We start from the raw sequence: 27,236 nt of genomic DNA on the forward strand, positions 1-27,236 counted from the left end.
TAAAATAAAATAAAAAGTTAATAAGAAAATCATGATGAAAAAAAAAATTAGAACACACAAATTACATATTAGTACGTTGAATGGACTTACCAAAGATAGAAAGAAACAACCAGAAATATAAATAAATAGAAGATAAAGGGAAAAAGAGAAAAATATGAAGAATAAAATCATTACCAGAAAATTTTAATTAAGCAATAGAAAAATATGATGCGAGGTGTAAAAGAAATGGAAGAGTAGGGAATAACTGAAATTTATGATTATTATAGCTCTAAATGAAAAAATGTGTTTGTCTTTGTAGCATTAATGTTGTTTTTCTTATGTGTTTAGAGCATTAATGCTGTTTTGAGTTAGTGTCAAAACAAACTTGATTTTTAGTGTCACTCGGGCCATGTATGTCATATGTTAATTTGGATTTTTTTTTTCATTTTTAATTATACATTCATCTTAATTTTAATCTATTTTTTAATTTTCTTATAAAAAATATCAAATAATTTATTTCCATTTGTTTACTCCACAAATATTAAAGAAAACAAAATAAAAACAGTGTTATGGTTGTATAATTAAAACATATTTACAGATTATATATAATATATAATAAAATCTTAACCACGATAGTTATGTTAAAAATCATATATACAATAATAAGAATAATTTTTAATAAAGTGTCAAAATAACCCTTTGTACATTAAAAACTAGATAAATTAATGAAAAATAATAATTTAACATATATATATTTTATGTCTATTTGACAGAACTTTTCTTATTTTTTACTTTCTCTTTTTAAAAAATACAATAATTTATTTGTTTATAATCATTTTATTATTAAAATATGTCAAATGAATATATGATGTTTTACCCAAACTTCCCTCTTTTATACCTATTTACTCTTATATAATTATTTTATTCTTGTAATATATATCTGTCACGTTATCATTGATATGAAAGATTCCCATAAAAATATCAAAGAAAAATACTTTAAACATTAATAGAAGTTCCGACAAAAATATCAAACAAAACTTCCGACAAATGCATTCACCATGACACTTCTAGGGTTTACTAGGGCAAAAACAAGGACATTACCTACCGTCCTTAAAATACTCTTACATAAAAAAATAATCATGAATAAGCTATCGAACTGCAAAATATCACTGACCGCCGTGCTTGGCCTTGCTATGTTGTTGCAGACCACTTTCGGTATTGAAAGTCCTGGACAAAGGAACACACAATATTAACATCAGGTCATCATGCAATTTAACAAAGCTAAGGTTGTGGCCTTTTGTAAAATATCATACTTGCTGCAACTCTTGCAAATAAGTCCACCGGACTTGGGACTCTTGTCCTTGGCTTCACTGCTGGGAGTCTTTCCACCTTTCTTCACGGATTGAGGAGTTTCTGCTCTTATGTTTTTCTTGCCATCTAAATCACAAATTAAAGAGGTGGTTAGTAGTGCAGAACTAAAGACAAGTGAATACCTCAGCTTCCAAGTTCAGTCAGGGCATACATTCACTACAATGATGTAAAACATTCACTGACAAAAATACATGATTATATATGACTCACCCTTCTTTTCAGGAGTAGCATTTTTAGCTTTCTTGGAGGAGACAGGAGTTTTTGATGCAGATTCATTTGGTCTCTTCTTTCCCAAATCAGCCTACAAAACATATGAATTATAAAATAGAATTCAACATAGAACTACAAAATAATTGTTAAGTCATCACTATCATAGAAATAAAACAAATAATGACAGGTGAAAATCCAATACTTTTTTAGGAGGGGTCTCTTCATCGTCATCTTCATCACTGTCATCCTCCTCATCGCTGTCATCACTGTCAGCATCCTCCATCTACACAGATAAACAGTAAAATGTCACCTTAAAATAAGACACCCAACTTTTAAAGATGAATACTTGAATGGTTAATTGTTACAACAAGAATGTTACCAAGAGCAATTAGTTACTTTCACTGACAAGATTCTAATTGCAACTGAAAAATCTTTAAAACAACTAGCAAGACTGCCTATTTAAAAATTGCACCTCTACTGCATCTTCAAAATACATTGATTTTGATATATAAAAAACTTTGAATATATTTTAAACTAGCAAAATCAAGGTAAATTGGACGTCAAGTAGAGCGATAGTACCAAACAATCAATAGAGATTCCAAACTCCACAATAACCACTATTTCAAACTTTTTGTTGTTTATATATACAGCATACCATCGACAAATAAATTCTAAAAAATAATTAAAATCACTCAATTAGCAACATCAGTCATTATACAAGTAAACAGCAACAAATGTCAAATACAAGTTTCCAAGATAATAACTATTAGTCATTTCGTCTAAATCCAAGTCTTCTTTATCATTAACTGTCATTACATCTATAAAATAGCACATAGCTACAACTGCCCCTTTAGATGTTAGGGGCAGCTCCACACCACAATGCCAGCACTATATGAAACCCTTGATAAAACTGCAAACAATTTCAACAAAGGTATCGCACTCTAACCATTTAAGCATATTGGTCATATATTATAAACACAGTCAAAAGTTTTTCACATCAAGAGCAATTCAAAACAAAGCAAATTAATACCTCTTCATCAGAAATTCCCAAAGCATCATCTTCATCAGAATCATCATCAGAATCCTCATTGTCTTTCTCTGGCTCAACAACCTTGACTTTTTTTGCTACAGCACCAGCCTTAGCATCAGGCTTTTTAGATGCAAGTGCCTTCAATTCTTCAACTTTCTTTTCAGGTTTTCCTAGCATAAGATACATGTCAATTAGCTAACCGTGTAGACTCATGCACAAGCAACAACAAAACTAAGATTAAGAAGAAACAGGTACCATTCTCTGCGTTAAGCAATGGAATATCCTCATCACTATCTGTCCAATTAAAAAAGAAACAAATGTCAGACCAAGCAACTCAATCCAAATGTAATTACTATTTTTATAAGTGAACGTTTGAGCCTTACCAGTAAACTCATCGTCTTCACTAGTGCCAGCCAAAACACAACAAAAGTCAAGGAAAAAACTTAAAAGGGAATAACAAATATAAAGCTAACACGAGATAGCGAAACAAATGTGTTCCCAGTCATTCATTTGGATAAAGCAGTTGCTCCAAATAAACCTCAAACATTAAGATATTAGTTTATAACCAGCAATTTAAAATTTTAAAAATAGATCAATAATGCCAAGGATATTCATCGCCAGAGTAATATGCCTTGTATCCACAGAAATGTACGCTGGCACTCTTTGAACTGTGGGATAGTTCAAACTCCTTCTCCAGAACCAATTCTAGGGATATTTGAGGGATTTTCTCCCTGGACAGGGTTCCCAGGACAAACTTCTGCTCACCGACCTTCAAGTACACAACAACAGGCTCATTTGTTTTGTCTTTCTTTGCCTCACCAAGAGCAGCCTACACAGCAACAGGTCAGTAACTTTGTCTACACACAAAAATGTACAACAAGACATGGCAAAAACCCAAAACCCTAACCTGAGAAAGGTGGATGCATGCCTCAAATTCAGTTGGGTCAACCTTAACAGACTCCCCAACCTTAACCTCAGCACCTAGATAGACAAAACCAAAATATCAGATACTACATAAAACCCTAATACATAAACCATCATAATATATACTAATGCTTATAGCAGTATCAGCCATCATTGATGACACAAGGAAGAAGGAAATAAAAGTGATGCAATAAATCAGTACTGCAAATACTTAAAAGAACCCATTTTCGTATAACTGAAAAAATGGACGCTTAGCAATAGTTGACAGAGGAAATTACTTCGATCAGAGAAAGAACAAATCGGAAGAAGAAAATATAAATAAGAAGAAGATAAAGGAATAAGAGAAAAAGGCCAAGAATAGGATTATTACCCCAAAACTCCATTGGAAGAAAAATGGAATGAAGCAGAGGGAGAGTAGGGTAGAAGACTAAAGAAATGGAAGAGTGGCGGGGAAGACAGAGAGGGTTTTAAGGGTTTTATGAATATTTATAGCCCTAAAAAGAGTTGTTTGATTTCGTGGCAACTAGGGTTTTTCTTTTTTCTCACCCCAAACCTTTGATTTTTGAAAATTACTTCTTGCACCTCCGCATATTTCAACCAACAGCACTAGAATGTTTACAATGCCATAATTACCCTTTCGGACTTTTAAATTTAGTCCTAATTTTTTCTCTCTTCTCCCTCACATGGTCTTTCTTGCGTGCGTTTCAGTACCTTGTTCCTCCTTTTCATATTTTCTTTCTCTCTTCTTTTTCACTTAGTTTTTTCATAGTTTTGTTTAAATCACCAGTTTACCTTTCTTTTACATTTTCCTTCTCTTTCACCTAGTTTTTTCCCATTTCAATTAGTTTTTTCCCATTTCAATATTAAAATATAACAAAATCTCAACATCTATTTGTAACTAACAATACATCCTTTCGTCAAGATACCCATTTAATTTAACATATTTGCATGATTACATGTATTTGTTACGTAGTTTTGCATTTCTTTTTCTCCATATAATCTTGTATCTCATTGATTTGTACACAATAAGCAAATAATGTGTTAGGTTTACGAGAAAGAGACCTAACTTTTCTCGCAACACCCACTCATGCCAAAGCAAATAAATAAGAGAAAACAAAGGAAATGTGTATAATTTCTGTAATTGTATGTATTCACTGTAATTGTAAAACGAAAACAATACAACTTTGGAGCCTAATCTCCCTCAACAAGGTCCAAGACATGTTTACAAAACGTAAGAAAATATTGTTCTCCTTTATATGAGATAACAAATGTATATTTATACTCTCTCTCTCCTCCTAATAGCCTAACAAACTTTTCCACTCTTTTTATTCGTCATCCACCGTTCGGTATTAGCAACCTTATACCGTTCGATCATGCACTCCCTCCTCCTTAACAGCTACCATTCGGTATTACTGTATATATCGTTCGGCTCTTTCACTCTTCTCCCTCTACCGTTCAGACCCCCACTCCCTTACTCCTATCCCCATACCGTTCGGACCATCATTCCCTTCCCGTTCGGTATTTTTCTTCCTCCTTTCATACACTTTCCAACTCCTAACATTACTCTCCCCTTGAAGATCAACCTTGTCCCCAAGGTTGAACTCAGGGAATTGCTCTTGTATGGTTACCCTATCTTCCCACATAGCACCATTCGTTCCTCCTTCTTGTCATTCAATCAGAACATGCTCACGCTTTTCTCCTCCTTGTTGTTGTAGTCTTTTATCCAGGACTTTATTCGGCCAGCATGAAGGCCCTTCCATCTGCAGATCCGCTGGCAACTCCTTCTCTACCTTTTTCGTCCCGACTGCTAACTTAAGTTGTGATACGTGGAATACGGGATGGATCCTGGCAGTGTCTCGCAGTAACAACCTGAAAGCTACTTCCCCCACTCGTTGTACCACCTTGAATGGTCCATAGTACCTTGCTGCCAATTTCGAATGTATCCTTGATGGCATGGAAGATTGTCTATGCGGTCGAATCTTTAGATACACTCAGTCATCTACTTTGATTGTTACTGACTTCCTGTTGCGATTAGCCTGTTTCACCATCATGTCCTGAGCTCTCATCAAATGGAACTTGAGTTGTTGTAGAGCCTCATCTCTAGTCTGTAGTTCTTGAACTACAGATTCTACTAATGTCTCTCCTGGAATGAATCTAACCAAAGCTGGGGTGCTCTCCCATATACCGTTTCAAATGGAGTGCACTTAGCAGCCCCTTAGAAACTCGTGTTATACCAGTATTCTGCCCAATGGAGAATAGTGCTCCAGCCCTTCAGTTGCTCCGAGCAAAAACACCTAAAATATCCTTCTAACACTAGATTCAACACTTCCGTCCAGCCATCCGACTCTGGGTGGTACGCCGTACTCATCTGGAGGTTGGTCCCCTACAGCTTAAACAACTCCCTCCAAAACAAACACAGAAATAAAGGATCCTTGTCACTCACTATAGACTTGGGCACGCCATGTAGTTTCACAACTTCTCTTATGAACACTTCTTGACTTTGACCCGTGTTTATGCTCCTGACCTTCGTTCCCCCCTGGGTTTCTTCCACATCCCTCGCGATCCGCATCGCCTCTATTAATTCTTGAGGATCGTGTGGGCTGACACGGTTTCTGATGTTCTCCTGTAAACCCGTGAGAAAATATCCCAATAGTTATTCGTCGAACACGCCTTGCGTGACCCACCAAGATCTCAAAATCTTGGACGTAATTCTCCACTGTTCTGGTATGTCTGTTCGCCGCCAACCTCTCGAAGATCGATCCCTTTTTTCTTTCCCCAAATCATCCGATTAGCGCGTTTTTCAGGCCTTCCCAGGTGCGATCCTTCGCCGTTTTCCTCCAGAACCTGAACCAATATCCTGCACTGCCTTCCATGCTGACATAGGCTAGACATACTCTCTCATCTTTAGCCACCCCTTGTAACTCAAAGAATCTCTCCGTCCGATTTATCCAATTCAATGGGTCTACTCCTTCGAACACGGGTAACTCCACCCTTTTCCTCCAATTGAACTGTCCTTCCGGCCGTTCCGTCTCTCTTCTTCTCGTCTTGCCCTTCTGTTGTCGTTTACGAATGCCTGGCTTCCATCCGGTTGGCCTTCGTTGTTATTCCCCTACCATTCAGACCATCATTCCCTTACCGTTCGGTATTCTTCTTCCTCCTTTCATACACTTTCCAACTCCTAACATAATGACATCAATTTTAGTTTTACACTCTTTCTTTTCTTGCTTTTCTCAAATCTTCTTTTTAATTTGTCTTCCATATGTTTTCTACACTTGTATTTAGATGTTTTTCATCCCAAGACACACGACAATGAATGGAGTTTAAGATGGTATCAATGTTATTCAATTGAAGAGCTTTGTTGCGTTTTTAATCTGATTGTTGTTCTTTCTTTCTGCATATTTCTCGTTTTACCTTTGTTTTTTTTTCTTCGTGTTTTTCGTATGGTTGAGGAAGAAGAAACTACAATGTTAACCAGTGAAAGTCACCTTTATCTTCATTCCAATGAATGTCCAATTATGGCACTCGTTTCTCTTATTTTTTATTTTACTAACAACCATTATTGGAGTAAGTCAATGCTCACAACGTTGAGTGCGAAGAACAAGTCTCAATTTGTAAATGGTTCAACCAATAAATCATAAAAGGGAAGTTCTTTGAAAAATGCATGGCAGCGATGTAATTATATGGTTGTGTTGAGGTTTGTCCCTTCTTTGTCACCCAACATCAAGCAAAGCATCCTTTGGATGAAAGATACAAAAGAAATTTGGATTGATTTAAAAGTAAGGCTTTTTCAGGGAGACTTGTTGCATATCTCAAATCTTTAGACAGAAGTTGGGCAATTGAAGCAAGGTGATTACAACATCAGTGAATACTATACAAAGCTTCGAATCATTTGGGACGAGCTTGAGAATTTCAGGTCAGACATTGGATGTACATGCTTTTTCATATCGTACATTGAATACTTTACAATACATTTTTATGCAATGTTGTCTTTCATGAAGATATTTTCTCTAAATGTCATGACATAGACAATGATGCTACTGAATGGGTTTGCTCTCCTATGCATGACGAGACGCTTGATAATATTGATACTCACTGTAATGATGATGTAAAAACACAATACCACAATGTTAATAATGATAATGTGAGAAAATCTACCATAATACAAGATTGCCCTTATACCTTTAAGACCATCACGTAAATAACACTAATATCGATGAGAGAAACAAGTATCCAATACAATCTTTTACATCCCTAGCTCGTTTGTCTCCTTCTCGACATATTGTTATGAATATTGATAGTGTATTTGAACCTAAAAGCTACAATTAAGTTGTCAAAGATTTTAATTGGCAAAAAGTTATGAAGATTATACTCACAACTTTAGATTAGAACAAATATTGAACACTCACCAATCTTCAACCAAACTGCAACACAATAGATTGTAAATGTGAATTATAAAGCATATGGATCTATTGAGTGACACAAAGTGCGCTTAGCTTCTAAAGGTTATACCCACCATTAAGGCATGGACTTTCATGATACGTATGCCCCTGTTGCTAAACTTTCCATAGTTTGCCTCATTTTTGCCATTGCAACCTCCAAAGATTGGAAATTGGCACACCTTGACATGAACAATGCATTCATGGAGACTTGGAAGAAACTGTCTACATGGAAGCACCTCTTGGATTAAATCTATCGAGAAGAGACATGTATGTCTTCTACATAAATCCTTGTATGGATTTAGGCAAGATAATAGATAATGGTACACTAAGCCCTGAACTTTTCCTTTTTAGGATTAATGTTACCACGTCATAATGAAAACATTTCTAGATGGGTAATCCTAGCAATATGAATAAAATTAAAAATTAGAATATCCACTGAAAAAATCTAAATCATTACTATCATTTAATTTTAACTGAAAATGTGTTCTAAAATATCAAAAACTCATTATTATATTATCTATGTATCCAACTCATAATATGTTTATATATATTTGTTCTAACTGTAAACTTTTTTAGTGAAGAAGTTGACATTGTATTGTGGGAATGACGAGTCGGCTCCTCCCGTATAAAAGAAATACAAGCTAATTATTTTTACTCATTATGTATAACATTTGGTGAGTGGATTTGCTTAACCCGCATAAAGATTCTTTATTTTCTATTCTCGCAATGAGCGTCTTGTATAACATTTGTGTTATTTTCTCTTGTTTTCATATAAATAATAATTACAATGATATTGTGTTTGGTATATTATATAAAATGTTTGGATGATTTATGAATGAGATTGTGATTTGGGTTGAGATAGGCGGGGATGCGCTGGGCTGTGTTAAGTTGGGCTGGGTTGGGATGAGCTGGATTGGGTTGGGCTGGATTTGGTTGGGCTGGACCCAGTAAGGTTGGGTAGGGTCAAGTCAGGTCAGATCAGGTTGGGTTGTGTTAAGTTGGGTTTGGTTCGGTTGAGTTGGATCAAGTTAGATCAGGTCAAGTCGGGTCGGGTTCAGGTCAATTCAATTCGATTGGTTGGATTGGATTGGGATGGGTTAGGTTGAGTTTGATTGGGTTCGGTTTAGTTGCCTTGAGTTGGCTTAAGTTGCCTTGAGTTGGCTTAGGTTGGGTTGGGTTAGGTTGGGTAGGAGTGGGTTTGGTTCGGTTCCTCCCCTCCCCCCCCTCTTTGTTGAACGAAAATAGGGAGAAAGCCCTGGGAGCAATGCTGCTCCCAAATTCAAATTCCTCTTGTTCCTAAAGTAACCTCACTGATGGGTATCTATCACATACTGCACCAACTGAAACATCAATAAATTAATCACCAAACTAAATCTAAGTAGTACAAGAAGGTGCAAGACAAGAAGATAATGAATAAACTCGTGTGCAAAGCACAACTATTTCTCATGGTTCCGATAGATAAATTTCACATTTTCCACTACATTTATGGTCATCACCACCCATCCCATATATCTCCAACAGTTCATACTTCGCACTGTTTTTCCACATAACCTCTTTCTTTACTTGGATCTTCTACTCACCCATCTCTTTCTTCTCAAACCTAGCGAAAGTAGTTCGAAAAGATCGATTCTTTTTGGTTTTTTTACTTTACATGGTACTTAAATTTATCATATTTCCTGAAAAGGATGGATCTTGAAATCGTATTTTGATTATGGATCATATCAGATACACAGAGTGAAAATCTATCAGAAACGAATTCTTTAACAAAGATGAATTAATTTTTAAGCAGTCATGAACGTAAATTTTAAAAAGACTAAAACAAGGCATGAGACTTCAGATTCAGTACCTGACGTGCCATTGAAAGAAAGATCAAACAAAACCTCCAAGATTTTGCAGCACAACATTTGAATCTAGGGTACGTAAAAAAAAGAGAAATTGGGTTGAAGGGAGTGTGGCATCAAGGGTGAAAGTGAGAAAAAAACGGCGAGGGTTGGTCACATCAAGCTCCATGCAAAGACTCTCCTTCCAAATATTAATGCTATCATTCTTGAGGATGACAGTTTTGCCGTGGTAAACGTAAGGTGGTGGTGGAAATGATCTAATGAGGGGGAGTTGAAAAATAGTACTTTTTGTCTTTCCATTGTTGGTGGCGCCACCTCCTTCTCCGGCTTCCGATATTCCCCGTTTCGTTTGCTTATTTTTTAGCACCTCCCTTTTTCTTCTTCTTCTTTAAACTATCGAAAATTTGTGGCCAATAGTACTACTCTACAACTATATCACGCTTCGGTAAAGAAAAATAACTAAAGAAGAGGAAGAGCGAGAAATTACAAAGAAACAATCATATACATGTACCATATACCTTAATTTTATCTAATATGTTACACACCTTTTTTTTTCTTTTTTTTTTCTTATGTTATCACACGGTATAACCTATAATTTATTATTTTTATTCTCTTTCTATTGTAAATGCCAATACAAACTTTTTTTGTGTCTGTGAATATTTTTTCACTATAAAGAGTAATCGCATTTATAATCACTCATTTAATCATCTATTATATAATTTTTATTCTCTTGTAACTTTAGAAATTCCTATGAATTAGCTAATAAATATAGTGTTGAAAGTTGACTTGTCCTTTTAAATAGTATATTTACTATGGATGGTGGAGCTAAATTAGGTAATTCTCTATAATATTTTTAATTCCAAATAATTGAGCTTCTTATTTTTGGGCCAATATCCCAGTTCTTACAAAATAGTTCATCACAACTTTAATGAATAGACAAGTGCAAGAACATGATAAAGAATAAAACACCATAATGTTCTTAAAGAATTAACGAGTGACTATCTCAATTCATTAAGACAGTTATAATAAATCAACCGGATGTTATAACTGTCTCAATGAATAATTGTGCTGTTATGGGTTGTTGAGATAATTTTAGATTGACTAAACAGAGGATGCTGGTATCCACAATCTGACTTAGCCTTGAAGGGTGCCTCCATGTTCAATCACCTCATTTACTGAGTTAATTGTTGTTAGATTTAACTATTATTTTGCTTATTTTCTTCTATTATTTTGCTTATTTTATTCTATTTGATGTGTTGAACTTGTTTTCAAATACACTTTATAATCATGTAAGAACATGCTTGAATCGACGTTTCATGTGTCAGATGTGGAGTCACTTGAAACAACTAGTACTTGTGCATGATCTGAAGTTATTGGATGTGAATTTGTTAAAAAAATATGTATTGGAAATAAATATTTATCTAAACCTCAATTAAGGTTTTTTCTTTTATAACATTATTGTTTGTTTTTAATTTCAATTACTATTTTGAATTACCAAACATAATACATAGAGTCTAAAGAAAAAAAATTAAAAAAACCGTAATTTAAATGTAATACGTATTGTGTAGTGCGACCCAACTAATCAGGAATATCTAGTAGATCAGTTAACGAGATAATATGAATCTAGCAGTCAACTTTAAATAATATTTATTATAAATGATAATTAACTTAAATTAAAACATAATTATTATCAATTAGACTATAATTGAACCGATATTAATTCAAAGCTAATTTCAATTTCTGTAAATAACTTTTTAGTGATTGAACAAAGACGAGTGATAACTATAACAAACAATAACACAAATTTGAAGACTTATAACATCGACTTTATAAACCGAAATATAATAAATAAAAATTTATTTAAAATAAAATATCAATTATATCATTAATCATAAATATTAAATTAACGTATTTATTTAAATGCTTAAATAATAACTTCTATATAGTTATATATAAATTATAAATAATCATATTGTATATTAGAGTATTTGTATTTTTATTTAATATTAAAAACATGTAATTTTTATTATTTAAATTTATGTAGGCTATGCAGTCGATCCACCTCGTCATTGGCTGACTTAAATTGCAAATTATGTAGAATTGACTAAAGCGAATAATAAACTCAAAACTGAATCTCTCCCACACTTTTATTTAAGGATCGGAAGAGTAACTCAATCCACATTATCATTCTTACCATATTACACAATATCTTAAATGTAACTATCCAAACAATAATAACAGTAATCTTGAGGTAGAAAGGTTATTAGACTGTCAATCTTATTTTTTAAATAATATCATCGTCAAGCTCTTTAATAATTTCCACTTCATCACTTTATTTTCATAAGTGTAGGTAATCATGAGAGTTTTAATAAACATATCACACAAAATCTACTATTTTTTGATAAAAGAAAATAAGTAAGCGAAATAGTAATAAAAGAAAATAAGTAGGCGAAATAATAATAAAAGAAAATAAGTAAGCGAAATAGTAAAATGAAGAAGCGACACTTGTACACGAGAGGCATTAGTCGCATTGATGTATTGTGTTTATATTTTAATAATTGTAAACAATACAATCTTTAATTAATAAAATAAGAATAAAATTGGTGTCATGATTACCTTTTACTTACACAATTTACAAAATAAAAAGTTTTTACGCATAAAGTTTACACAATTAAAAGTTTAACTTTCCAAGGTATGAATGGGTTGAAAATCATGCAATTTTACAAATTTGGTTTTTTTTTTTCACTCCAAAACCTATTATTCTTTTTACAGTTAACGTCATAATAAAATCAATCCAAACAAAGAAACAATAACTACCAACCGATCACATCATGAATTGCATGAGCTTGAACCAAGTAAAGCCACCACCACCACTACTTTCCCTCAACTTCTCCGCTTCTTTGGCACAGGACGCAAACGGCGTCGTTACACCTTCCAAGGTCGTCCAAGGCTTTCGCGGACACATAAAGAAGTTCCTAGATCCAAGTTCCATCAGATTTTCCTCCCTATCCAAACCTGAAAAAACGCATAATCATCAAATCAAAGATGAAATAGTTTATACATACTTTCAAAGCTGATCTAGCATTAAAAAATCATTTCAAAAATTAGCGTAAACGAAACATCGAATTATTTTGAAAATTGCAAGCAATTTTTTCTGTTCGAGATTGTTGATACCTACTTTCTAGACTAAACTGTGAATAATGGAGGTCGAAATCGAAGGCTGTGTTGGCCGGCAAGATAGGGCGGCGACTTTCCTTCACGTACTGTCGCAGCGCCGTCTCTATGAGGTCGCCGACGGTGGATTCCGGTGTCATCAGCACCTGCACGGGCGAGAGGCTTCTCGGCACGGCTACCTTCATCAGCATCTTCGGCGGCTGTCTCGGAGGAAACTCTGGCGCCGATCCGGCGATGCTCGTGAGGGACTGGAGGTCGGAAACCGAACTCCGACGGCGGAGCTGAATGACGGACACGGCGGCCTGGCCATGGAAGGAGGTTGTCCTTCTCCGCCGGTGACTCTCGGACTGGCCGTTGCGGCTGCTCTTGGGGGCTGGCATGGACCTAACCTCACCGGATAGCAGCCCAGGAAAAAAAATAAACAGAGAAATGAAGGGCAGAGTGGGAATTTTAGATGCTCGTTATGGTTGCCACCACGTTTGGCTGCGCTGTATAACGTTGTGTTTGTTGGGTTTTTGGTTAACCTCAATCGGCGGTGGACGCCGACCGGGAGCTATCATAACGAGAGAGGTGTAACAATGAGCCAAACAAGGGAGAATGAAAGGAGGGATTTGAAGAGTGGGATTGGATTCCTTTGATGCCAATTTATACTTTAACCAAACGGAATAAAAGGGCTTTTTAAGATCAAGACTTCACTGGCTGTAACATGTTCTGGAGGTTTTCTACTGTTTCCACCGTGGTTTGTGGGTTTCAAGTTGAGATGTGAGAATGGGATAGCCGACACGTGGCGGGGATAATGTGTGGAAGGTATATTTTACTGTTCAAATAATAAATAAATGAAATTTGAGTATTCCTTTTACATGTAAAAGTATAATGATTATAAAAAAAAATCTTTATATTTTTAAAAGTAGAAGAAAAAAAATATAAGAAAATATAAGTAAATGTAAACAATTTATATATATCAATTTTTTATTAATTTTTTTTAGAAAATATGTCTAACCGCTCCCACCAAAAGAACGTGCCAATATGAGGAAACTTCGTTCCTCCTGAACGATGGATACGGACAAGGGTAGGGTCTAGAAACCATTTTAAATCATAATAAAAAAAAGTGTGTAATTTAAAGTGTAGTAGCATAGTTTGGTACGTTGAAATTTAAGGCATAAATTATTTTTTATTATCTAGATGGTGTTTGTATGCATAAAAGTAATAATTAACTTATCAGGAGAAGGGTATTTGTATACAAGATCTACAGTGTAGATTACTACATCACAGTACCTTGCGAAATCCTATTATAAAAGTTTGAGGATTACTCCCTACACCACCCCCCACTTTGCTCCATCCACTACCACATTTTTTTAAAACTCTAAAACTATCCTTTATATTTTAAAATATCCTACACCCCATCTCTTTTTTTCAACGGATGTCAACATCCGTTGAAGAAAAAATACTTTCACGGACGTGCCATATCCGTTAACGGATGTGGCGACATCCGTTGCCTTTTTTGTTTTTTAGCTTTTAGTTTTTTTATTTTTTTTGTTTTAAATTAATATATAAATATTATTTAATTATTTTAAAATTATTACTTAATTATTTATAAATTAATTTTATTTTATTTAATAAAATAATAATTATTAATTTTAATTTATGTATTATTATTTAAATAATAATTAAAAAATTTATTATAAATATATTAAAACGGATGTGCCACATCCGTGACATCCGTTGCATTTTTGTTTTTTAGTTTAATTTTTTTATCTTTTTTGTTTTAAATTAATATATAAATATAATTTAATTATTTTAAAATTATTACTTAATTATTTATAAATTAATTTTATTTTATTTAATAAAATAATTATTATTAATTTTAATTTATGTATTATTATTTAAATAATAATTAATTTTTTTTTTATAAATATATGAAAACGGATGTCGTCACATCCGTTGCCTTTTATGTTTTTTAATTTTTAGTTTTTTAATTTTTTATATTTTAAATTAATATATAAATATTATTTAATTTTTTAAAAATTATTATTTAATTATTTATAAATTAATTTTATTTAATAAAATAATTATTATTATTTTAATTTATATATTATTATTTAAATAATAAATAAAAAACTTTTTAAAAATCTATTAAACGGATGTGGCACATCCGTTAACGGATGTAACCACATCCGTTGAAGTTTTTTTTTTTTAAATAAAAATAATAAACTAAAATATAAAATATGTAAATAAATGTTACGGATGTCAACATCCGTTGAAGGTGAAACGGATGTTGACATCCGTTTTATAGAAGGGCAAATAAGGTATGGGGAGGTGTAGGGAGTGGTTGGTGGTGGTGGAGGGAGCAACTCTCTAAAAGTTTCCTTGAGAAACTTAGTCTTGATCATTTTCATTAAGCAACAAACAATGCAATAAAAAAAATTGAAACAGCATCACCTAAAATTTTTAACTCTTTATAAATAAATAAAATGATTTTTAGTATAAAGGAATTAAACTGTGATATCTTGAGTTTAAATCCTTTAATGAATAACTTCAAGAATAAGGTTTTTTACATTGTAAAATTATTGAGTGGATGATTTTCAAAATTTTATGTTTACGGGAAATTAGTTTATTTTATATATGTAAAATTTTAATATTAATAATATGTTATGCTTTTTTTAGCCAATTTACTTTACATTCAAGTTTACTACTTTGGATAAACGTTGTGAATTTAAAATTGACAACTTTGCGTATACATTTAATTTAGTAAGCATCCTCTATCAAGGATAGTATAAATTTTACACAAAACATGAGCCAAATGAGGTTAAAAATATTATAACTATATTAATTTAAATTCGTCTTCATCGTCTTAATTATTTTAATTATTATTCTTTATCTTGTTAGTTGTCATTGCTAAACTAACTACACTAACTGAAATAACTAAAACTAAAAAAGTCAGTCTAAAAATCACAAAAGCTTTAGCAAAGACTAAAGTAAAAGCCATTAATACTTATTTAGAAAACACAAAAAAAATAAAGTCAAACCAAAAAATTGTTGTATTTAAAAGTACAAAAAAGTAATTTGAAAATTATACTTAACGGACAAACTTCCATTTTACATAAGGATTTATGAGAAATAAAAGTTTTACGATGAAAACTTTAACCACTTTAAATATGGAACAAATGAAAATGTCTATCACGTATAGAATAAAGGAAAAACATTTAAGTCCTCTAACAATAAAACTGATATTCCTTTGCAAGAATACTACTGGTTATATATCCTTTCCGGAGAGTGATTGCATGGAAAACAACAGCCAGAATATTGAATAAGAGAATACGTTAACATCGAGGTAGAGTTTACAGACATACTCTAGGGGCTGAAATATCTGACACTTTCAAGTCTTCATTATAATGACAAGAGATCACTTAAATCCCTCATACCCAAATTAATTTACAAGGTATAATGCTTCATGCAACAATCAACTTCAGATGCTTTACCATGAAGATGTGACGATTTACTGATCAGCTTATTATTCTAACAGGTCTTGCTCATTTTCCAAATCCCATAGAACAATTCTTCCATCCAATCCTGTATATTCAATGTGTAAGCATTAGAAAAAGCAGCCTTCTCGAGACTAACATTATCAGCACAAAAAAATAACAAAAATTTCAGACGATCATCATTCTCCGCTAACCTGATGTGCTGAAACGCCTAATCATTTTTCCACGATCCCCAAGAGGTATAATACAACTATAGAGGCCAAAAATCAACCCAGTCGTTAGCATTTTATATGAACTAAGTTGCCTGAATCCCACTGTCATGGTGTTGCAGGCAGTAGAGGCATAAAAATTGAACAGAACAATGGAAACCGCTACAATATTGTAGAATTGAGAAAACTAGCATTTTACGAAGAAAATATGTAACATAACCAATCGCATTTCGAGAAAGTACAGTTCATGAAGAAGATACATACTTTATACAGTTCTCATGAACAGTTCCACGAGTTCTTGAAGTTTCAACTGCATCGTTGTTCACTCCATGCTTTGATTGACCATAAAACTTCCCAAATGCTTCAGAGAACTGATTAAAAGACATAATTTGAGAAATGAAGGAAAGAGTAAACCTCCAGTTATTAGCATATACAGAAATACTACAAAGAATAAACGAAATATCTACAAGCCTACAACTTATGACCTTGTGCTAACCTATCTTTAAGCTTGATTCAGCTGTCAAAGTTCACATTACAATGAGGTATAGATAACGAGGAAAATACTTAATTACATTTTTTGTCTCTAAATAAACAAATTTGCAAATTATGACCGACGCTATTTTTTTGTTCCGGTATAGCATTAAAAAGTTAGAATTGATGCATTAATACGAGTAGATGACACAGAAAACCAGATAAGGTGGTTGGATCAGTTCGTTTTATGTCGCAGATTTTAAAAGACTAACCTTTCACAGCTCTTGTGTTACAATTTACCATAACAACATTCTAATATACTCATTTTAGCAGTTGGTTCCATTCTAAATCCTCTGCTAAATTGTACTTTCCCATTTTCTCGAAATTAAAATTTTATTTTCATAAAACTATGTCAAGTAGAGATTCTTATGCATATTCCTTGGTAGGTTAAAACAGCAACTTTCTTTTATTAATTTGTGGGGTTCAGCTAAATGCTGGCACGATGAGAGTATCTTCATCAGACATCAAAATGGAAGTTATGATTCCCTCAAGCTGACAGCATAATTTTTTGCTCACATTTTTGTTTGATCTTTCCAAGTTGACAAAATCTAATTGCGTTAGGAACGTAGGAGGACAAGGAATTCTCTCTATTAGCCATGCCCCAACTCCATCAGTATTTTCAAGTTAGCCACCACTATTAATGAAATTGATTTCCAGCAGGAGATTCACGTTTCTCATAGCTAAATACTGAATAATCTTTTGCAAGAATCTCAGTTACCTGTGAGCCATATCTTGATGCAGAAGATACTGCTTTCCGTTCTCCCAGATACCTGACAAAACTCCTATAGATAAAAAAAAAAAAATTCAAATATTAGTAAAAATAAATGAGGAGACAAAACAAACACTTTTCCTACACCTAGAAAGATAATTAAAAGAGTCATTATGTAGAGATTAAAAAACACAATAATTCTAGCTCGATTAGAAAGTGGAAATACTGCAGCATACAAATTGGACAAAGTCACGATAGGATAATTCAAAAACACAAATATCTGAATTTACACGTACCAAGTTCCTCTTTCATCTGCCGCAAAAACCATTGGGTTGCAATCAAATCCTACACCTATCACTTTTCTTTCAGAAACAAATAGTACCTGAAAACATGTCATATAATGTTCCCCCAGTTCCAAAAATATTAGTCAATAAGCAAAAAAAAAAACAATGGAAAACTAAAAATAGATAGACAGGGTGGATGCTGACCCACATCACGGAGGGGCAAATCACGGAACACAACATTTTGGGCCAAAGGAGAAGGACCAACATCATCAACAAAATATATCATAGAATTATGACCTGTATAAAATTAACAATTATAGTTGGTCTGTTAGAACATTGTAAATATAATAATGGTGGATATTAAGATTAATTAAATTGATTCTATTAGTGTTATTAGCTTAATATAGTGTAACTAAATATTCTGTAACTATGTGCTCAATATTTTGTAAATATGTTTTTGCCCTGTAGATTCAATAGCTCTGTCGTAGTCTGGACACACGAAATTTAACCTATGCTCTCTTGTTTCTCTCTGTCTCAACATGCTCAAAAGTAAAAGACACAACGTGACTTGATAAAATAAAATAATTTCAGAATATTCCGTGATTTTACATAGAAGCCCAATATTTTATTTTAATATAATGTGTCCATAAAAACATTTGTGCCATGAATACCTGATAGTACCAAAAAATTTATCTATAAAATTCTTCTTTAATTAAAACATAAAGATGATAACTAAACCTCAGCAAAAGCATCTAACTTGCAGTCACAATCTTAAGCTAGCAGAGGGTAACCATTCAGAGGAAAGAATTTCCTCACCTACATATGCTAGAGTATTGCCACTTGGTGACCACTTGACTCCAAATGTCCAAGATGACGAGAGATCAAGCTGAACAATGAGCTGTTGGACAACAAAAACAGTATCAGCACAAGATACACTTAGCCAACATGTCTTTTCATTTCATATCTGTTAGGTTACTTTATGACGATAACCTAATCTATACTCTCTTCTCACCTCAACACTCAATTAACACAAGATAAATGTATGTATAAGTATTTTATTAATTCTGTAAAGTATGAAAATTACAAGTGTAATCTCCCCCCAAGGAAGCCTATCTTCCTCCACTGGCAAATATGCCTAGTCTTTACCCAAAAGAAAAATACCCCCTTAATAGAGTTACAGAAAGACTATTTATAGTATCTCATTCTCGCACCTCTTCCTAAGTGGTAAAACAGTCAGCCTCTACCGTTCGGCTTCTCCTCTCACACCGTTCGGCCTAGCTTCCCCTGTCCCTCTGTTCGGCCTCACTTCCCCGTCCTTACCGTTCGACCTCACTTCCCCGTCCTTACCGTTCGGCCTCACTTGCCTTAATGTTTGGTTTCTCCTCTCATGAACCGTTCGGCCTCACTTCTCCTCTCATGAACCGTTCGGCTTCACTTCGCCCTTCCTTACCGTTCGGTATTAGGTTACTTCCCTCTTTTATTCCTAACCATATCTCTATTTTCTTCTGTTTTATAAGAGATAGAAGAAAAAATGTTGACAAGAAAGCTAATTAGATATTCAGTTCATTATTATAATCTTATACAAATCAATTCTTTCAGCTGCATTCAGTCACTGATCAGTATGCTAAAATATATAAATCCAGACATCAAACCTTCACAAAGTCTTCTTTTTAAATATCATTTCAACTTTACAATCACCAACAGGTAAATAATACGTCCATAGGATATTTAACAGGCTTCACAAGAAATGTATTTACTGCAACATGTATGCAAATTTATTTTACATTAAGTAGATCATAAATATAAAAAAATCTTAGGTGGAATAAGAGTTAAAATTGAACCTCTCCAAATTTTGAATCTGATGAAGTACCCTTTTTTGAATCCCTGTACCAATTCAACATTTAAACTTGAATGATATAAAAACATAAACAGAAAAAGTCGGCTCCAGTCAAAGATCCTTTTATCATACTTTGCATCAACGCCTTTAATAAAGGTGGAGAATACTCGGCATTTCCCATCTGTAGATGTTGTCGCAAGAAAAATCTGCAGTTCAAAGAAAAACAAAGATGTTGTGCATAGGATTTTTTTTTACATCACATAGAAAATATATTTCAGAACACAATTATCAATGTCATGAAAAACACAACTATCTGAAATTTGAGCCTGAAACTAATAATTTAACAGGCCAATACGTTTTTTGGGTAAAACAATAGAGGAAAAAGGAATTTAGAATACAGGAGATAAATAAATGGCATATACTTAAAATATAGGATAACATATAAATTATAATAGCAATCAACAAATATAGCCATATGAAAAAGAAGAAGCCAAATTATAGAATTCTTCAGCTAGCCAAGCAAATGCAACTTAGAGCTGACTTGGTATACAAAAAAGGCTTTCAGTAGCTACTATAAAATAAAAACAAACACTCGGAATATCAATTTATCTATGAGAAAGACAGGCTAACATTATCTGGATGCCAAGAAACACTTGTCACTGAAGAATCGTGTCTTTTCCTGATAAGTTTGCTGACCCACCTGCAAAGCAGATACAAATATAAAATGAATAAACAATGAAAAGAAAAGAAAGATCCATGAACTATTATGAAATTCGATGTTCCAATTATGTCAACTGTGTGTCCACAGGAATGGCCGGGTTTAGGAATTTTTTTAACCCAACTTCCTCATGAAAGCAATGAATTGGATTGAGTCATATAACATGCTAATTGCTAAAATAATATCAAGATAAAAAAATGAAAAATACATTACAGAAACAACTCTAACTAACGTCAACTTAAATCCCAAATTAACTAGAAAGTAGCATACTCCACCAATTTGAATTATTAAATATTATCAAAGGCAAGATTTATGAACAAGTTAAGGACACGACCAAGACATTTTATGAAGCAGAGACATAGCTCTTCAATTCAATGTGTGTCCCCATGTCTGATGCTGACACAGATACTACTGTTAGGAATCTGGGTAAGAATCCTAACTATCTCACTCAGTCACACACTTCAGTAATCTCAAAGCAAGAATTGGGTAAATAATTGTATGGTATTCACATCAAAAGAATCAAGAATACAATGGGATACCAGGAGCTTAACCTCCTTCACCAGGTTCTGAACCGGTCTACACACTCAAGAATCATAACCCTCTCCTCAAAACAATAAAAGAGGTCCTTTTATAAAGACCCTTTCCCCGCCCACTTAACTGTTTAGCCGTTAAGTACTCTTCCTCACCTTTCTCCTTTCACAAACTCTCCATGTCCTAACAAATACAACATATATACAAGATGTGTCAGACACTGTTGAAGTGTCAAATTTAAAAAACGTTTTTTCTTTTTTGGGGTCTCACTGCATTAACGATGACACACTCGGTAAATTCTCTTTAGAAGTTGAAAAATTGTAAACTTATTGGGTAAGTTTCCATTTCCCCTTTAACCATACAAGCCATCTAATTCACATTTAAGAAATTTCTCTTTACTGCTAGTTTTGAGCTTCCGCTTCTCTTTACAAATAAATAAACTATTAGTCATGGTGGTGTTACTAGGGGAAGTCAAACTGCAGGTAAACGCATCTAACGAGGTTAAAACACTGAAAATAACCATGTTAAATACATTTCTTTTTTATTGTAGCCAAGATGCTAAAGAAGCAGGGAAATAAAGTGCAACGAAAGAAAGAGAAACCAGTTGTTGTCCTGCTCATAGTAGCATATACAAATAGTTTTGGCTCCACTCCCCACTGCAAATTTGTTTTCTGCCAAAACAAAAATTGGAAATGAATCGTAACCATAACATATAACTTTTTTAACAACAAATTACAAAATAGTTAACAAAAAAGGTTTAGACAATTATTATAGGAAAACCACAAAAGAAAAGGATATTGGAAAGAAGGTGAAAGCACTTGAGTAAGAAAGGACGGAAGTGGCACCTTGGAGGATCAAACCTCCAATATTAACATTGCACCCAAGACTTGGGAGGGTAAAAATTTGATCAAGTATAAAATTGCACCAGACATGCACGACAAGGCCATAACTAAAGTTGGCTTATGATAGCCTCTTAGTCATTACTTCTTCCAACACAGACACTAACTGCAATCTAATCGTGCAAGGGGTTGTGAAGGAAGAAAAGCTTTTACTCGTAAACATGTATTTAAATTATGGGATGACTTGGAAACAAAAAATTGCTTATCTAACTCTAAAAGGCAGACAACTAACAACTTTCGGAGTAATTATTTTCTAACTCTAGAAGGCAGACAACTCATAACTTTTGGAGTAATTATTTTCCGTGTATGAAGTTTCATGGATATAGACGTATATCTACTTAAGAAGACAAGCATATAGAAAATGAACCACGGCAACATGCTAAATACCTTTTGGACTCCATTGAACACAAAGAGCAGCACGGTTTAATCTAAGGATAACAAGAGTTGGCACCCATTCTGATTGTTCAAGGTTCCAGACATATCTACAAAGAACACGTGGTTTGCATCTAAACTTGTTATTATGTATTGTGTATATATAAAAAATGCAATGTTAAAAAGTCACCAAGACCTAGGACGACAAGTTTAATGTTCTAAATCACACAGGCACTCACGAATTCCGATCATGGGATGATGTAACTATTCTATTTGATCTTGCACTCCAGTCTATTCCAGAAATTACCTGATCATGCTGAGAAAAAAAGCCAAGAAATGAAACTATTCACTAAATCTCCAACCAAATTAGTTAATCCACCATAAACAGAGTTGGATTAGAAAAAAAAATCATTATATTATTGGCATCAGAGTTGACTTCATGGAAATAAAATCAAATGCTACTGGAGACTCGTATAGTAGTTCAAAGAACAATATGATATGCACCACAAATGTAGTACAACTTATAGTTTGAAAATTGCCTTCATTCTTACTGCCATTCCAATCACTTCTGACAGTCGAATTTAACTTTTTAATCACTAAGCATCAAAAAGATCAGTCTTACATATTTATTACTGTGATCAAAGCCACAAACAAAAGTACATAATTAATAACATTATTTTAAAAGAAACAAAAGGAGGAATATTAGCATACTACCTTTTGAAGAACATACACCTTTTCCCATTTGTCTTCAACCAACCTATAGATGTGCACTTCATTATTGTTTGGACATAAAGCGACCACTACAGAAGGAGATAAACATATTATAATATTTGAAGAATCAACAAAGGCAGTAATAATATGCCTTAAATACAATAAAAAATAGATTTGTTATCGTAAGACCCATAAACTGTACTCTTAATCTTAGAATATACTGATACATGAAATGTTAAAATGTTTGCATATCATATTCATGGAAAAGTCCTGTCGGGAATTACATTTGCATGAGAAAGGAAAATGTTGAAGCGTCTTAAATTATATCCACCGTTTGACGAGCTTTATAACAATTAATTATTATGTATTGAGACAAAATTACCAATTTGGTCCAAAACAGCAACTTGGAATAAATTTCCTAATATTAATGCATTAGCAACAAGGAACTAAATGTCAGAAAATATTCCCACTATAATCTTGCTAGTTGAGATCAAACTTCCAAGTCCAAAAATATTTCGATTACACACGTCATGAGCATAGCTGTCAATCTTGGACTGTAACACGGAAAGGTCAACCACAAAAGGTGCTATAGAAGGATAGTAGATTATGAGATGGCGACTATACCCCTTGTCAAAAAAAAAATATAGTAATATATATATATATATATATATATATATATATATATATATATATATATATATATATATTCAAAAGCAAAGTGATATTCTTATTTAATACGTCACAGTCAAAAAGAATAGAACAGTGGGGGGTTGAATGACAACATGTGATTCGGTCACCAGAGAATAGAATGTGCGGATGGGCATAGGAAATGCATGGTTGAGATAACACAAGACTCAGTGACCAGAAATACTGGTAAATGCTGGGAATGACCATAGGTACTGCGAGCAACCAATGGACTTGAGCTCATGAGGGTAGATGAGACAATCACAGGCTAGTAAAAAAGAAATGACTGTATAGGAACGAAAAGGAGGGTTTTCCATATTCTAAAGCAAACAGGAAAATGATAGATATTGGAGACTTCGCAGCGACTAGTGGTATGGCTAAAATCAAATATGAGTGACATCCAAGTTTAAACTTACAAGTTAATTTTGTAAAATTGTGTTAGACATGAACCCTTTTCAAGATGGTCTCAGAACATAATTTAGCAATTGTTGCTAGGTTTAACATGTTATCCACTATTAGGCAAGTAGTGGACTTACCTCTTAATATCTAGTCTAACACTCAAAATGTCCAATCCTTGGCGTAAGAGAAGTATGTTGAAAATCGCATATAGACTAATGGTATGACTAAAATAGAGTGTATAAGCATGATGCAATCCTCTCTTATAAACCGGTTTTGTAAAATTAAGTTGATCTAAAACTCTTTCTAAGAATAAATATATCAAAATAATAAGAGTGACTTAGTAACTCTCGCTCAAGTTTTCTATACACCCACGACCGAGGTTCACAATAATATAACCAAGTATATTTTCCTTCGTAAACAATACCATTCTCCCACCATCACAAAGCAGTTGTTTGCGCAAAACTCAAACAAATTCAAATCACAAACGAAATTACTCAAACTGATCATCAAAACAATAAAAAAAGTTACACAATTTCCCCAGGAAATTAAACACACTAAAATGAACAATTGTCCAAGCTTCAGGAACAAAAAGCTTCCTAATTCAAGCAAAGAAAACATCAACACTCCACACGTGGTGATTATCAGCTTCGCTATCGAACAATCTTCGTGCAGAAGGTTTCTAATTTCCACAAACCACAGCCTCCGTTCGATTTCAAATAATAAAAAAAAAAACTCAAAATAAAACATAAAATCAGATCCAATCAAAATCGCATCTGCAAAATCAGAAAACTCCAGATTCCATAGACGAACAGAACATATCAAATTCAAACCATCGCCGAATCGGATTCCCTAAAATTGGTAAAAGAAAAAGCGAAAGGGTGCTCTGTTCTCTCTCGAAACAGTGAATTTGTCGGAATCCAAACTGAAAAAATAAAGAAATTCAAACATATATATATAGAGAGAAAGAGAGAGAGTAATTACTAGATTGATCGGCGCTCCAGGCGTGGCAAGTGATACATTGCGCGAATTGGTGAACCGCCATGACCGCCATTATTTCTCTTTCTTTTGTGCAGTGAGTGAAACAGAATAGAACGAGATCTGGCGGTGAATTGGAGTGAAGTGAACGGGGTTAGTTAGGGGTTGTTTGAGTATGAATTACTCATTAATATTTTGTTCAAAAATTAGTTTACTTCAAACTTAAAAAATGGTTTGATTATAACTTTTTAAAGATATAAAGCTTATGCATTATTGGTTATTTGTTCATTTCAATTGTTTTTTTTTATCAAACGTGATTTTTGCATTCTTTAAATAATTTTTTTTAGTAACAATTTTCAATATTTTGTTGACACTATTTTCTTAGTATTTCTTGTTTTTATGTATTTATTTATTTACTTTAAATTTTTTCTTATTAAATATTTTACTTTTAGTGATTAATTCTTTTTGTTGGGTATTTTAGAGTAGAAATATCGGATATTTTATTTAAGAAATTAAAATACCATCTTCAACTGTAAGATAATTAATTTGTAAGTTTTGTTTCTATATATTATTCATCTTATTTCTTTTTATTTAAGAAAAAAATAACCTCACTTTGAATCTTAACATCTCACTCTCTCAAATATAATTGAAAATTATTTCTTTTAATTTGAATGGAAAATTATTAGACTGTAATAATTTCTACAATATTGTTGGTGTTACCTGATTATTAGACTGTAATTCTTATGTTTATATATAGAATTTCATAATTTATAAACAAATTCAACTACATTAAATTTAAATTGTTTTATTTTTAAATAGTTTATTTGAATACGGTAATTATTAATTTAAATTTACTAAATTTAAATGTGTTCATTTAGACAAATTATTAATGTAAAAATTTATCTGACATTTAACTAGAGTGACTTATTTTTTGTCGGTTGACGGATCGCTGTTTGACCCAACCAACTTTACCACTCTTAAAAAATACTAATAAATATTAATAGTGGTGTTATTAATAAAAAAATACTATATACAACGATAAGAATACCAGGATATTAATGACAAATCAATTAAAAAAATGCAGCTCATATTTACTAAAAAAATAATCTCCCTAATAATCATTGGGAAAAAATGAACTAATATTAATAAAAATGACAATGATTTGCAATAATAATAATATTAACAAAAAATAATTCTTATTAACATCAATAAAAAATGTAAAAAATATCTTTGACATCAGTATAAAACTTCTTCTAATATTAGTCATACAAATTTTAGCTAATGTTGATCGAGAAGTAATTTCAACCTATATTGTCAAAAAATATCTATATTCAATATTTGTTGTGAGAAACTCCAACTAATAAAAAAAAACTCACTTTAAAAAAAATGTTTTGAGTCAATCAAAGAACATTATTAAGGTTAATATTGATCAAGACAATCTTACCTTAAGAAAATGAGAAATGAGGAATAATTCTCACCTAATATGATAAATAAGATAACTTTAATGAATGGTGTGTCAGTCAAAATAATAATCGCAGACAACTTTAGTATGAAATAAACTTTCTTCAATATTTATAAAAAAAAATTTAAGATTTTGACACTCAAACCTCAATCAAGCCAATAATACGTTTATATTAGGTAAGCTAACAATGTTTTAACTAAAATTTAATTCAATAAATAATATACAGACCAATTACATAAATTTAAGGATGTGAATCATTTCAAATTATTTGTTCTTAGAAAATATTTGAATTTATTTAATTTTAAGTTATCTAGTTAATCTCTTAGAATAAAAAAATTGAAGTTTTAATTTATTATTTTACAACATATTTTATCATAAAATGTTTTAATTTTGACGTAAAAATAAATTATTCTCTTAAAATTTAAATACTCATTTTGAATATAAACGCTTAATAATGGTGAGAAT

General features: G+C 32.7%; 3 protein-coding genes across 6 annotated transcripts; all 3 read right to left on the reverse strand.

Annotated features, from left to right (window-relative positions):
• Positions 1-958: 958 nt before the first annotated feature.
• Positions 959-4,036, reverse strand: LOC108333092 (histone deacetylase HDT1). The gene is made up of 10 exons (XM_017568425.2): positions 3,885-4,036; positions 3,498-3,571; positions 3,202-3,419; positions 2,974-2,996; positions 2,846-2,884; positions 2,591-2,760; positions 1,763-1,843; positions 1,561-1,651; positions 1,293-1,416; positions 959-1,206 (listed from the first exon to the last, which is right to left on the reverse strand). Exons 1-10 carry the CDS (start codon positions 3,895-3,897, stop codon positions 1,146-1,148), a joined length of 894 nt encoding a protein of 297 aa, XP_017423914.1. The 5' UTR covers positions 3,898-4,036; the 3' UTR covers positions 959-1,145.
• An 8,420-nt stretch (positions 4,037-12,456) lies between these two features.
• LOC108333508 (uncharacterized protein At4g22758) lies at positions 12,457-13,681 on the reverse strand. The gene is made up of 2 exons (XM_017568974.2): positions 12,973-13,681; positions 12,457-12,809 (listed from the first exon to the last, which is right to left on the reverse strand). Exons 1-2 carry the CDS (start codon positions 13,346-13,348, stop codon positions 12,619-12,621), a joined length of 567 nt encoding a protein of 188 aa, XP_017424463.1. The 5' UTR covers positions 13,349-13,681; the 3' UTR covers positions 12,457-12,618.
• Positions 13,682-16,157: 2,476 nt separating this feature from the next.
• Positions 16,158-25,493, reverse strand: LOC108334189 (actin-related protein 2/3 complex subunit 1A). 4 transcript variants are annotated; one of them, XM_052870639.1, is made up of 15 exons: positions 25,316-25,493; positions 23,255-23,340; positions 22,780-22,856; positions 22,556-22,674; positions 21,871-21,940; positions 20,651-20,720; positions 20,153-20,226; positions 20,025-20,067; positions 19,000-19,081; positions 18,392-18,480; positions 18,196-18,281; positions 17,909-17,972; positions 16,924-17,030; positions 16,645-16,700; positions 16,158-16,538 (listed from the first exon to the last, which is right to left on the reverse strand). In XM_052870639.1, the coding sequence occupies exons 1-15, from the start codon at positions 25,383-25,385 to the stop codon at positions 16,480-16,482; spliced, it is 1,152 nt and encodes a 383-aa protein (XP_052726599.1). In that variant the 5' UTR covers positions 25,386-25,493; the 3' UTR covers positions 16,158-16,479. The 4 variants fall into 4 exon arrangements, with proteins under 4 accessions (XP_052726599.1, XP_017425381.1, XP_052726600.1 ...); XM_017569892.2 differs by having other exon boundaries at positions 22,556-22,650; positions 25,316-25,490; XM_052870640.1 differs by lacking the exon at positions 22,780-22,856 and having other exon boundaries at positions 22,556-22,650; positions 23,255-23,297; positions 25,316-25,492.
• Positions 25,494-27,236: the final 1,743 nt, after the last annotated feature.

Source organism: Vigna angularis, chromosome 11, assembly GCF_016808095.1.
Source record: "Vigna angularis cultivar LongXiaoDou No.4 chromosome 11, ASM1680809v1, whole genome shotgun sequence".
In the NCBI taxonomy this organism is placed as follows: Eukaryota; Viridiplantae; Streptophyta; class Magnoliopsida; order Fabales; family Fabaceae; genus Vigna; species Vigna angularis.

Excerpts from the sequence above, each read along its gene's own strand:
- LOC108333092 (XM_017568425.2), bottom strand. Across the intron at positions 1,844-2,590 it reads TGGGAATTTCTGATGAAGAG|ATGGAGGATGCTGACAGTGA; the intron begins GTATTAATTTGC and ends TTATCTGTGTAG. Across the intron at positions 1,652-1,762 it reads AAGAGACCCCTCCTAAAAAA|GCTGATTTGGGAAAGAAGAG; the intron begins GTATTGGATTTT and ends TATGTTTTGTAG.
- LOC108333508 (XM_017568974.2), bottom strand. The coding sequence starts at position 13,348 with ATGCCAGCCCCCAAGAGCAGCCGCAACGGCCAGTCCGAGAGTCACCGG. Across the intron at positions 12,810-12,972 it reads TTCACAGTTTAGTCTAGAAA|GTTTGGATAGGGAGGAAAAT; the intron begins GTAGGTATCAAC and ends GCGTTTTTTCAG.
- LOC108334189 (XM_052870639.1), bottom strand. The coding sequence starts at position 25,385 with ATGGCGGTCATGGCGGTTCACCAATTCGCGCAATGTATCACTTGCCAC. Across the intron at positions 17,973-18,195 it reads GCAGATGAAAGAGGAACTTG|GAGTTTTGTCAGGTATCTGG; the intron begins GTACGTGTAAAT and ends TTTTATCTATAG. Across the intron at positions 16,539-16,644 it reads TAGGCGTTTCAGCACATCAG|GATTGGATGGAAGAATTGTT; the intron begins GTTAGCGGAGAA and ends TTGAATATACAG.